The sequence below is a fragment of the Suricata suricatta genome, chromosome 9 (genome assembly GCF_006229205.1).
Source record: "Suricata suricatta isolate VVHF042 chromosome 9, meerkat_22Aug2017_6uvM2_HiC, whole genome shotgun sequence".
Classification (NCBI taxonomy): Eukaryota; Metazoa; Chordata; class Mammalia; order Carnivora; family Herpestidae; genus Suricata; species Suricata suricatta.
The window spans coordinates 11,200,575-11,213,675 of NC_043708.1; the positions used below are offsets into that span (position 1 = coordinate 11,200,575).

The 13,101-nt window shown below is 44.2% G+C and overlaps 1 protein-coding gene across 7 annotated transcripts in view; it reads left to right on the forward strand.

The window, feature by feature from the left end:
• The window catches only part of ATXN3 (ataxin 3), a 35,389-nt gene extending 23,736 nt beyond the window's left edge, over positions 1-11,653 (forward strand). For 4 of the 7 annotated variants that reach the window (XR_003912853.1, XR_003912854.1, XR_003912858.1 and 1 more), the window contains 3 exons: positions 2,920-3,053; positions 6,237-6,641; positions 7,377-7,461. Coding sequence is in view for 1 of the 7 variants with exons in the window: in XM_029950363.1 (XP_029806223.1) it covers positions 2,920-3,053; positions 7,377-7,468 (226 nt within the window). In the remaining 6 variants the exon portion in view is untranslated. Of the gene's footprint in view, positions 1-2,919; positions 3,054-6,236; positions 6,642-7,376 lie in introns of those variants that run through there. The other 3 variants (XR_003912855.1, XM_029950363.1, XR_003912857.1) reach the window with 3 other exon arrangements.
• Positions 11,654-13,101: the final 1,448 nt, after the last annotated feature.

The following is a 13,101-nucleotide window of genomic DNA, read 5'->3' on the forward strand; positions in this document are numbered from 1 at the left end:
GTAAAGGACCTGCGGAGCAACAGTAGTCTCAGATACTAGGCCTTTCCCTAGAATTCCTGATTATTAAAACTACAAGTTCTCTCTCGCCTCTGTCTTTGGGAACTTGGCTCCAAGGTTGTTGAGCTCTTCCCTCTGACCCTCTCCAAACTGACCCTGGTGCTAACCGTTACTCAAATTTTGAGTTCAAATTTAGGCTGGGTTTTTTTTTTTCATTCAAATAGTTTATTTTGTTATTCATTCTAATAGTTTTTTCTTATAGAGTATTTGAAGCTTCCTGCCTAATGTAGTGACCACAGTATTCAGGCTTGATCAAGCATAAAAATACTGTGGAAAAACCTACCTGTTACAAAGTCATAGCATATGAATGAGTGTTAAATAATATTTTCACGGCCATGTGTTTTTTTCCCAGTAGTAATCTCTCAGTTCATTTTACCTGTTTATAAGGCCAAGTTAACCTCTTACTCTCCCAGCAGTGTCAGTGTAAAACCTAACTCACAAATTGAGCATCGAATCAGGCAGTGCGTGTAAAACCATCGTGTAAACTGTAGTTTCCCACAGATGTGTTAGCACTATTGTCTTCTCCAAGTGTAGCTCTGTAATGATGCAGATTCTTTGCTTCTGTTACTAAAAAAAAAAGTGTACCCGACAGAGAGGCACTTACTGGGCATTACTTCCATGGGCCCAGGTTGCTGTCAGGTTTTCATTGTCTGGCACTTGAGGCACACTCTAGTGGGCAGAACGGGATCCACGTTAAGAGACAAGCTACTAGAGGGATGTTAAGCAGTAAAGGATTTAACACAGAGAAACTCGGGCCTTGTGCAGTCTCAGGAAGAGCGGGAGGTACAGGCTGTAGCCAGGCTTCCAGAATTTCATAGCTCGGCCTGTTGGGAGAGCTGCAACCGCCGCCCCAGGCAGGAGATGGGGAATCAGGACACGGAGTTCAAGAACGCATGGCCGTGGCCGTGATCCGAGGGTCGGAAGCCTGCTGCCACAGTTGCCTACACGTGGAAACAGGGAGCCTGTCCCTGGCCCCTGGGACCGGCCGCTCCCTGGCCTGACTCGCCCGCAGAGGACACCCAGACACCCAGAGCAGCAGCAGATGGCTGGGCCTCGGGTCAGCCGGTTGTCAGCTGGTCACCAGATCCTCGCCGTGCGGTGACCTCGGGTGGTGGTTTTAGCTTCCGGCTCCCTGATTCTGCAGGCCCCTGCGGGGCCACTGTGGGCGCTGGCTGGCCCTCTGAACGTGCCGGGGCTTACCGTGTCGGCCAGCACAGGAGGCGCCAGGATTGTTTCAAGGTTGGCAATTCGTTTGCTTCCCACTTTTCATAAATTTCAAGTAGAGGAAAGGCTGTCTGTCCCGGTCTTGTGTTCTGACACGTTGGCTTGGCCAGAGGGGCAGGAGCGGGCAGGGAGGCCTGGTGCGCGGGGCGTCCTCCTGCCCCTCGGCCCGGCCTGCTGTGCACGCCCCGTTACCGAGAGGGGCTGCAGGAGCCCGCCCTCCTGTGCACCCTTAGCCACGCACGCCGGAGAGGAAACCGAGGCAGGAGGTCATATGCTTGGGTTTTCCTTGTCGCACATATTTAAAACCAAGGACAGACTCTGGAGAAAGTAGTGTGCTATCCTATTTGTAGTGTTGCTGGCCAGTTTAACATTCTGGTTCCTTGAGAAACCCTTCTGTGCATTTTTTGACAGCTATGGCTTCTCCAGGGTGTCAGCTATTTAGAGGTTTTGTGTTTTTTTAAGTTTCAACATATTATGTATGTATTATGTGAAATAATTTGAATTTACTTAAAAGCAGAACTAGTTCCCAGAACTGCTTAGACCTTTCACCCGAATTCCCTAATTGTGGACATTTCTGAGGAATTTGAGAATAACTTGCACACACGACTTCCCAGTACATTTCAGTACTTCAGTGTATATATTTTTTTTTAAGTTTATTTATGAGAGATAACATGAGTGGGGGAGGGGCAGAGAGCGGGAGGGACACAGAATCTGAAGCAGGCTCCGGGCTCTGTGCTGACAACTCTGAGCCCAATGTGGGGCTCGAACCCACAGACCATGAGCTCATGACCTGAGCCGAAGTCAGACGCCCAACTGACTGAGCCACCTAGGCTCCCCTTCAGCGTATATTTTTAAGTACAAGGACATTGTCCTACATATTTACATCCTAACCATCGTGTTTAAATGTTTGAAAATGTGGATTTTTCAGACATTGTTTTCCTTTCTGCAAAAAGTCCAGGGAAAACTTATTTTAATGTAATAAGTGGTACTGAAACTTGATAATGCATCTTAAAATGTTCTTTCGACTTCTTTTCATTCATCAAGTGGTTGGTGAATGCATAGTACGTGACGGGCAGTATTTTAGCACTAGGGAAAGTAAGATAAGGTTTGTGCTCCTGTTAGCTTACACTCCAAAGAGGGAACGTCAGATGGTGATAAGATGATGCCAGAAATTGAAAGGAAGTGAGGAGATGGTGAGAATGGCCGGTGGCTTCTGGGGTGCTGTCCAGAGAGGGCTGTCTGAGGACGTGCTGAAGCTCGGGGCCAGATGACAGGGTGGCAGCCATGATGGTAATTTGAGATGCTTAGTGTTCTCAAAGGTGCTTGTTTCCAGCGACTTCCAACAACACTAAGGATGCTACCGGCAGATGCTCTCGTTTCTGTGTTACTTTGTGGTGAAAATCTTTACCTGTTAATTTGTCTGATAATTCTGATTTTATGTCTTGGTCTCCTGGTATCAGCATCTTGCTACCTTTAAGCAATGCATATCAGAGTGATGACTCTGGCATTCTTTTGTGGAGGTCATGACTGACTCTTTTGTTTTGTGGAACCATTTATTTTCCAGGTGAAGTTTTTCTCATAGCCTATTTATTCTCGGGGTTTGGTTTTTTAACATAAATTCACCTTCAAATGTTTCAGGCAGCAGCAGCAGCAGCAGCAGCAGCAGCAGCAGCAGCAGCAGCAGCAGCAGCAGCAGGACGACCCACCAGCACAGCTTTCCCAGCCGTGTGAGAGGCCAACCACAAGTTCAGGTGCCCTGGGCAGCGATCCAGGTATGCCTCCCTGACCGTGCTGTTTGACCTGAGCTCCATGTGATTTGTGGCTTGACAGCCTTTTTTCTCCCCTCTTGAATTAACACTGAAACTCACGTATGAATTTGTAATCTGCTAAACTTCCTTAGATTAAGAAGCAAGCAAATCCCATGGATTTGTTGCTTTAAAATTATAAATAGCACTTGCGACTTCACAGTAATTGCTGCATCTTCTGACAGTTCCTCAGAGGTAAGGATATTGGTAGGGGGAGATAATTAACCCTGACCACCTGGAAAACTGAAAACGCCAAGTGGAGTCTCAATAATAGGAAATCGAGAGTTATTGATCAGGCCGTGGTTTAATAGGTCCTAAACTTCGGTCAGTTACGGACAGTGCCAGCCGAGTGACAAAGCAGCTGTGTGACAAAGCCTTTTAAGCAGGACATGTATGTGAAGGACTCTCAAAACTGAAATAAGAAAACTCAAGAGGCAAAGGATTTGAACAAATACTTCACCAAAACATGGTTGACAAATAAGCACGTGAAAATACGGTCAATATTAATAATCGTTAGGGAAATGCAAATTAAAACTACACCCCTTATTGTAAATATGAGATACCATTACACACCTTAGTCTAAGAACGGTTTAATAAAAAAACAAAATCGACAACTCCAGGTGCTGACTAGGACCAGGGTTACCGTGACGCTCGTGAAGTGTTAGTAGGTGTGTAAAAGGGGGCGGCAACTTTGGAAGCTGGTTTAGTATTTTCTTATAAACTTAAATGCCCTCCCCTTAACCATATGATTCAGGCATCCCACTCTAGGTATGTAATGAAGAAAAAAGCAAACTTAGGGTCACAGGAGAACTTGTATTGGAATGCTCATAGCAGCTTCCTAATTGTCGGAAACGCGGAGCTACCAGAACGTCCTTCGGCTGGTGAATGGGCGCACGGCTGCGGCGCCTTCCCACAGTGGACCATGTTTAACATGAAAAGGAACGAACTGGTGCTCTTTCCGATTCCTCCTGCTGTTTATAGCTAGTAGCCGTGGACATTCGTATCAAATGAACCTAAGAGAAATCCTGAAAGGTGGAGAGCAGACGGACTGCCTGCAAGGCCTGGGGCCAGAGGAGGGCCGTCGTGGTGTGCAGCCTGGGGTTGCTCTCTGCCTCCTGCAGCCTGGGTTTGCTGAGGAAGCCCTGGCGCAGACCAAGAGGAGCCTGCTCTGTGTCGTCAGAAGGGACTGCTTAGCGCGTAAGAACTTTGATATAATAAACACTCTCATCCCGCCAAACAGGATCATAAACCAACCTTGTCACCCGACCGCCTCAGCGCGGGCCGAGCGGGAGCACCGGCTGCGATCCCCAGCTGGAGGCACGAGCCGCACCTCCCGCGTCCCCTGGCCAGGGTGGTGTCAGAAAACCACGTGGGGAGCTGGGATTTTCGTCTCCTCCAGGAGAGGACGGGGGGCCCTGTCCCTTGGTGTCTGTGGTCACTGGGAGCCTAGACCCCCACCCAGCCTTGCGAGGCGGCCCTCTGGTTTCCCGGTGAGTGGTTTCAAAAGAGGCCTAGCGGAGGATAAGGAGGCAGCGCGGGGCAGTGACAAGGCCACACACTGTGTCCGCGAGAGGCCGTCAGGAGGCGTTTCTGCCCTTCCGGTCAGGGAGATGGTCACGGAGGACGTGGGGAGCCAGAAGCCCCGCATGTGCACAGCGGTCACGATCACACGCACGCTCCCCTCTCTGGCCGCGGCAAGGCAACCCTCTCTCCCCCACGGGCGCTGTGTCAGAAGCCCCGCGTGTGCACAGCGGTCACGATCACACGCACGCTCCCCTCTCTGGCCGCAGCAAGGCAACCCTCTCTCCCCCACGGGCGCTGTGTCAGAACAGGCCTGCTGAGAGAGAAGATCGAAGTAAGACGCACAGTCTTGTAGCATGCAGCACGGCAGACCTAGGATTCGATCAGAGGGGTCTGTCTTACCAAGAGCCAGGAAAAGTTCGGCTTGAGAAGAGATCCTTCATATACCACCACCCAGGTGACATTGATGTTAGAATTAATGCCACAAGGATTTCTGTTTTATTTGTTTAATTTTATTTTTCCCGAGAGAGGAGAGAGCATGAACGGAGAGGGGCGGATAGACGGGGAGGCGGGAGAGAATCCCAAGCAGGCTGTGTGCTGCCAGCACAGTCTGACACGGGCTAGGTCTCACAGACCATGAGATCACGGCCTGAGCCGAAACCAGGAGTTGGACGCCTAACCGACTGAGCCACCCAGACGCCCCTTACAAGGAGTGTTAAAGCAGCTATCAGAAAAATGCTGCACTGAGCAGTTATGAACGTGCTTAAAACCAATGAAAAATAGCTTCAAGAAAGAAGATAGAAAGATGAACTAAGGGGAAACTTTTAGAACTGAAAAATAACAGTGCCTAAAATTTTTAAAATGCAGTGGGCGAATCCAACAGGTAAATGGAAGGACAGGGGAGAGGATACATGAACTTGAAGACAGAACAACAGAAATTACCTATTCTGAGCAACAGAGAGAAGTCACCTGGACAGAACGAATGAAGCCTCGGACACCCGTGGGAGTGCAGTGGAAAGACCTGAGGGGTGCGCCGTGCACTCGGCAGATGAGGGGGGAGGGCTGCAAGAGTGTTTGAAGAAATGATGGCGGACAGTCCCCAGCTTGGGCAAAAGATCTAAAACTCCAGATTTAAGAAATTGAGTAAACCTCTAACAGGCCCAAAGAAATTTATGCCAAGACATGAGAGTCTGCCTTTTGAAAACGGAAACAAAAGAAGATCTTGAAACCAACTAGAAACATCTTGCCTGCAGCAGCTTGCGTGGCAGCAGCTTTCTCATCTGAAATCATGGAGCTCAGTAGGAAGTGGCACAAGATTTGTCAAGCGCTGAAAAGAAGACACTCTCAGCCCAGAATTCCCAGGGAAAATTTCCTTCAAGAATGAAGAGAAAAATTAAGAGAATTTCTCACCAGCAGACGCAACCTAGAATAATGGCTAAAGGAAGCTTTCGAAACAGAAATGATGAGAGAATTAATCTGGGAACCTCAGGAAGGAAAAAAAAAAAAACAGTAGAAAGAGTGAAAATATGCATACACAATAAATGTTCCTCTCCTTTTGAGCTTTCTAAATTATGTTTAATGATTGAAGCAAGAATTAGAACACTGATTTGGTTTTTGGTGTCTCTGTAGAAAATATTGGGAGAGAAAAGGATGTAAGAGGAGGTGAAGTTTCTACATTTCAACCAGGACAGCCAGTCTGGAAAACAATTGTCAGTGTCTTTAAAAGCCGACCAAGTTCTGATCACACAACCCAGCAGTAAGACCCGTGGGCACTTACCCCGGAGCCATGACAGCTTAGCCACCCGTGCCCAGACCTGCACACGGTGTTCAGAGCAGCTCTATTTCTCATGATCACAAACTGGAAACAACCACACTGTCCTACAGGAAGATGAGTGGCCGAACGAACGTAGTACATCCGTGGAGTACTGGTCCGGACTGAAAAGAAACCAGCTGCTGACACCTGCCACTACCTGGACGAGTCTCCGGGGCGTTAGGCTGAGTGCAGAAGAAAATCTCAGAAGGTCTCCTTACGGTGTAATTCAGTTTGCATAACGTTCTAAAAATGACAGATTTGTAGAGGTGGAGAGCAGATGAGCTGGTGCCTGCAGTTAGGGAAGGTCGGGGCAGGGAAGTGGCTGTGGGTCAGGTCGAGAGCAGGAAGGAGAGCGTTGTGGTACCTCAACAGTTCTGCATCCCGATAGTGGTGCTGGTGGTTACACGGATCTGCACCGAGGCTGAGACAGCGTGGCGCAACGCAACGCTGGTGCCACTGGCGTATCCAAGTTCAGGGGTGAGCCGTGGTCACTTAGGCTTTAGCTCCGGAGGGAAATTGAGCTGACGCGCACCCAGCACCGCTCTGAACTGTCTTTGCAACTTCCTGTAAATAAACAGTCATCTCAGAACAGAATTTAAGTAGCAGATTACATATATATACACACAACTAAGTTCAGTCTTCTTTCACAGCATAATGCCCTTGGTTTCAAACGTAGAATAGATGTATTCTGGGGGTTGGCCACAGAGGGGCAGCGCAAGCACATTCTGGAGGACAGGGGAGCAGTTCTGCGTCTGGGTGGTGATGCTGGGTAGACGGCTCTCCGTCAGAGCCTGTAAAGCTGTAAATGAACGCACGTTACTTTAAGTAAATATTAAAAACCAAAACAGGAAGTTTTAGTAGTCAAACCGAAATACATTCTCTAGGAGCTTGTTTTTGATGACTTAGAGAATTTTCCAGAAATGTCTAAGAGATATGCTTGTTTTCTTTTCCGGCAGATGCTATGAGTGAAGAAGACATGCTTCAGGCGGCTGTGACCATGTCTTTAGAAATTGTTAGAAATAATTTCAAAACGGAAGGGAAAAAATAATACCTTTTACAAATCATTTAGACATTCATACTTCCCAACATTATCCTGGGTGATTACAGCATAGAGGGTCCATTTTAGTACTGTGTTAAAAAAGCAGTGTTCAACAGAGGAAATAAGACTTCAGACGGTTTGCAACAAAAAGGTGAGAAAGTGGAAAACTGTGTCAGTTGTAGGGCTAAATACTGGCCCTCCAAACACTAGCCAAAGAGGCATTTAGCAATTAAAGAAATTGAAAATAGTTTTCTAAATGTTCCTTTTCTTTTTGAGTGTGCAATATCTAACGTATCTAAAGCTAGGGCATTTTTCTTGGCTCTTTTTGCAAACCAACTAATTAGCTCTTGCCACGGAACTTTTTCCATACGTTTTCTTTTCATATTTTCTGTTCTGGTCGGTTGGCTCACTTTTTCATCGTCTCTTAGTTGCTTCTAATTCTCATTAACCAAGTAAACCTTTTAAGACAGCGTCTCTTTTCTATGTTGATAGTAGTAACGGTTCCAGAAGGATTAGCTGCTCTCCCTCCAATAATGTAGCGTGCCCTTGGATATTTTCTCCTGTTCCTTTCTCTGACCACAGTTTCTTGGGGACTTGGTTTTCCTTACTTATCTACAACTCTTTTGAAAGATGGTAATCTTTCTTGAGGTTTTGCTCTCTAAGCCCCCAAAGTGGGATCATTGTTTCATGGTTCTGAAGCATTCCTATACTCTGAAATCAGCTCTGCACAAGTATTTGAGAATAAATGAGAACTTTTTAAAGATGTGAGCACATCCTTTTCCAGATGCTTTATGAATGTCTTCTCAATTATGTCAGACCTTTACAGCTTTGCTGTAGCCCTTTCTCTGGCACCTTGGTATTTCCTTGTTTTCTCCAATTGAGAAAAACAGGGAGAAGCAGGGTATATAAGCAAGTTTCCTTCTATGTGAGACTTAAGAAATAATACCCACCATGAATGTATGAGAGACAAAGTTTGGCTTTTGATTTACTTGCGGCTTCATTTTCTTCCCTCCTGTGCCTGGAGCTGTCCGTTGTGTTTCCGATGGAGCCGCGGGGCGGAGATGTCTGCCGCTGCTCTACGTCGTGAGGGGGGAGAGATAGCTTGCCAGAGAGGATGGTCTGGAGCATAAAAATAATCTACTAACAAAAATATGTTTAAGTTTATACTGTGATTTGACACTCGCATCATGTTTAAGTAGCTAAAGAACTACAGAAGTCACACAGTACTCACTGGGTCTGTAAATACGAAAGTCTTTAGTTTTGATAAACATTCTTTAATCGGAATGCACAGAGAGTTTGTTGCCAGGTCAGTACAGCCATATGATTTTGGCGAAAACTAACTGTCTCTCTAAAGGGACATTTCAGATTCTGTCACGAATTCCCCATCCCTCATTCTCCATCCCTCTTTTGAAGCTCTTTTGAATGTCGAATCGATCATAAGCTAAAAGTTAGGAAATTTCAGCCGACGGCTTAGAAGATTAGAGTATGATGTGTCGCCACGACTAGTGTATGGCTGTACACATTTTATCAGGGAACTTTTTTGATCTGGGATTTACGGCTGAGTTGAAAAGAGATGAGAAAATGACTTTTTATGATTATGAAGTAGCTTTTTTTTTTTTTTGGATAGAGACAAATTATTTTTAGTCGTTATTTTGTGCCAAACCTTGCACAATTAGACAGTTTTACTTTAAAGTCTAAAGTGTTCTTTTGAGAATTGAAAAGGTTTTCAGAAGAGTTATAAAACTTTAGAACTACAAGGGACTTTGGAGTTTAGTCCTGCTCTCTCAAGACTCACAAACCAAAATATTTTAAGACTGAACATTTCTGTCATTATCCCCAGAAAGCTTGTCCTGTTTTCCACTGATATTTGGCTTTTACCTTTTCCCATTGAAAAGTTACATTCAACTTTTCGTACACTTGAATGGATGAGCTACCTAATATAATAATGAGTAAAGAAATATGCAGAAAGTTTTAACCTTAGAGTTTATAAAGTTCTTATATTACATACCTTTATTAAAGCACTTAAGAAAATATATAGCATGTTGATCTTTGTTTAGGGATTTTTTTTTAACAGAGCTAAGTACACACTGGAAACGTTTGTGAATGTGTTTATTTAGTTTTTTATGAATGTTACATTCAACAGGCAGATCCAGGATGACTGGGGGACTGCCAATTTGTTTGATTTGGCTTAAACTTAATTTAGATTCCATTTCTTAATCAATTGGCCAGTGTGAAAAGATGCCAATGCCGGTAACTACAGTATCAGAAAACTTAGGTAGAAACAAAGTATAGTTCACACGTCAGGGACTGCAGTTTCCTGGCATCCTCCTGCAAGAAAGTCAGTACAATGAAATTCACAATAGCTGACCTGCTAAGAACTCCGCATAAAGCTTTCCATTCTGTTTTACCAATTGGGAACACCTTAATGTTTAATATTTAAACTGTTGGTATCATTTTTCTAATGTATAAGCTGCATTACCAGGATAAAACAGGTACAGTGGCTATGCTGGTGTTTAAAGTGTAAACAAGTTTTGGAAACACCACTTTGATATTTTGAGATGTCATGGATTTAATAAGTAGTTATTTATGTTCTTAAAATTCACAGCAGTTAAAAAAATTCACAGCAGTTAACCTCTGTTCTAAAACCATCAATAAATACTTTTTACAGTAATTAACATACAAATATTTCAATAATGTAAATTGTTTGAAAAGAGTGCTGCAGGTAAACTCTATTTTAACTTTTAAGATCTAGGTCAAATTTACAATTCACAGAATATGTAAGGAGGTGCTTTTTTTTCTTTAAAACTTGATTTTTCTTAATGAAGACTTTATTCATGCCAAAGTTAATAAGGGGAAAAGCTCAAAACTGGTTGAAGATCATTATAGGTAAAACTACCAAGAGTCTGTGTTGTTTCATTTAATATTAAGTTGAATAAGGTAATTTTTATTCCTGTCAGAGCCTAAATTACAATTTTCATGTCTGCATGTTTGATACTTCTTAAATAGTACCATGCGAGTGCCAAGATTTATTAAATGTCTTAAAATTGGCCCATTGAACCCATGCAGATTCAAAGAAGACGGAGTCAGTACATAAGCAAAATATTGTGATAGAAATTAAAATGTCTCCCATTGAAATCTAGGTTTTTAAATTCTCGAGCAGACTCAATAATTAATATTGATGACTTCCTATTAACTTTATTTGCAACTGGAAAGCCCAGCGGCCACTACTCTGAAGTTGTTGTATCTGAGCCCTAAGAAATACGGAGATATTATGTATGTGATCTTAATTACGAAAAACCAGATTGGATCAATTAATCATTTCAGCGGTGTTGATAATTTTTATATTTTCAAAAAGAAAACTTCCCTTTATTCCTGGTCCCTTTACAAACCAGTGTTTTTTTGCTAAAGAAACGAACTAGCTTGTATTTTTTAAAGTCTTACGTTAACAAAAATATTTTGTTCCATTTTGCTTTCATGAATGAAAAGATTATTAATATGGTTGGTTAATTCTTGAACTTTTATTTTTTTTTTGAAGGAAAGCTATGCTATTTTTGTTTTCCCAAAATGTCCCAGCATTTTAAGAATTCATGCTAGTAACATCACTTCTGAATTTACAGTTACTTGGCTGTCATGTTTAATTAATAATACTATATCAGCAAATGTTTTAAGACTGGATTCATAGACAAGGAATGGGAAGCAATAGTAAAATATATGTGGAAATTTCTGGTTCATTTAGGAAGCACTTCCCTTGTTTCTTGCATAGTTCAAAGGTGAGTGCTTCCGGGAATTTTTTAAAGTTTTTTTTTTTAAGAGAAAAACATACATTTGAATGTGAACAATAGAATTTCTACAACACTGGTCTACTAGAAACAACTTTTTAAAAATTACTCTTGTGTATAAATTACTTGAAGTTCAAGTACAAAACACACCTGAAAAAGCATGGTCTTTCGGCCATGACACAAGGGCACGGTGGCAGTGCCGTTTGCTCGGGACCCCGCCACGCAGCCCTCTGGGTGTGTTCCTCCCCGCGATCCTGCGGCCACTGCACCCCCGGGCCTTCCTGTCTGGTCCTGAGGAAAGCCGGGCTTCCATAGCACTGTTGAGCACCGAGGGTTCTCTTGTACATGCGGATGACCAATGAGTTGTATTTTAAATATCAAAGATTATTAAATAAAGATAATGTTTGCTTTTTTATTTCTGTTTTCATTTGTATTTACTAATTCCTAGCCTTGCTGTGCAGAGTGTGTTGGAAGGACCGGCAGCGTCTGTACAGCTGAGCGCTCTTCAGAATGCAGAGCTCCAGGCCACGCCTGGAATCTGTGTCTTTAACAAGACCCCCAGGGACTCACATGCAGATTCAAGGTTGAGAGGCATTTTATGGGCTGCTTGGCAGGGATACTCAGTTCCAGCTACCCGCTGCCAAAGGGCCTGTTATTTAATGTTTATTTATGTTTGAGAGAGAGAGAGAGAGAGAGAGAATGCAAGTGGAAGAGGGGCAGAGAGGAGATGCAGAATCTGAAGCAGGATCCAGGCTCTGAGCTGTCAGCACAGACAGCCCGATGCAGGGCTTGAACCCACAGACCGTGAGATCATGATCTGAGCTGAAGTTGGAAGCTTAGCCAAGTGAGCCACCCAGGCGTCCCTAACAGTTTTTAAGAGTAATGTTTTTTCCTCATTTTATCCAATTCTGGACACCAGAATCCAGCTGTAGTGATCGGAATCCACTTGGACTGATGAATTCTAGAATCCTCAAATAATAATGGGGTTGTATATCCATTTTATCCTTAATTACGGTTGGGCAAAGATGTTGAAATATAAAATTTTCAAATTGATTACATGCATCTTTTCAGCAAAGCCTCATAGAAGGACCATTTCGTTGAATTTGGATGCCACCAAATGGCTCTGATCTCATCAACACCTACTTGTGGGCTCTATGAAATATGTTGATTCAAAGGCTCATGTTACATGTCAGCTAAAAACCTAAACTTATAGGAGCACCTGGTTGGCTCAGTCAGTTAAGTGGCCAACTTCGGCTCAGGTTGTGATCTCCCAGCATGTGGGTTCAAGCCCCGCATCAGGCTCTGTGCTGACAGCTGACAAAAGGGAATTTGAGAGTTGTCTTTATCTTGAAGACGCTTGAGGACCCTTTAGCCATTTTGTATCTGTGTCACCAAGTGCTCACAAGTTTATTTTTTAAGTAACTTGGCTCAGGTTGTCCTCTTGATATGTCCCCTGTACACACTGTGGTCCTAGCCGGCCTCCTTATCGGTCTTCAAATAATCTGGGCCCTCTCCCACCCCCCACCCCTACCCCCAGGTGCCCTGTAACCTTCTCCCCACCCCCTTCCCTTTGTTCTTCAGCTCTTCCTGCCCCCATCCCCTGCCAAGAGGTCGCTTTCAGCTGGGACTGACAGCCTTTGCTGTGCCAGGCTCTCCCCACCGCAGGATTGTTCCAGTTCTTTCTGTGGCAGGAACCACCGCTGCTCCGTGTCTGTCTCTGGCTCCCAGAGAGAAGTAATTCCTGTGGCACTCGTTCACTCATTCGACAAAACATTTGCGCACTTAACCGTGTGCCAGGCGTGGTTCGGAGTTCTGGAAGCAGTCATGAACAAGATACTGTGCTCTCATGGTGCTCGCATTCTG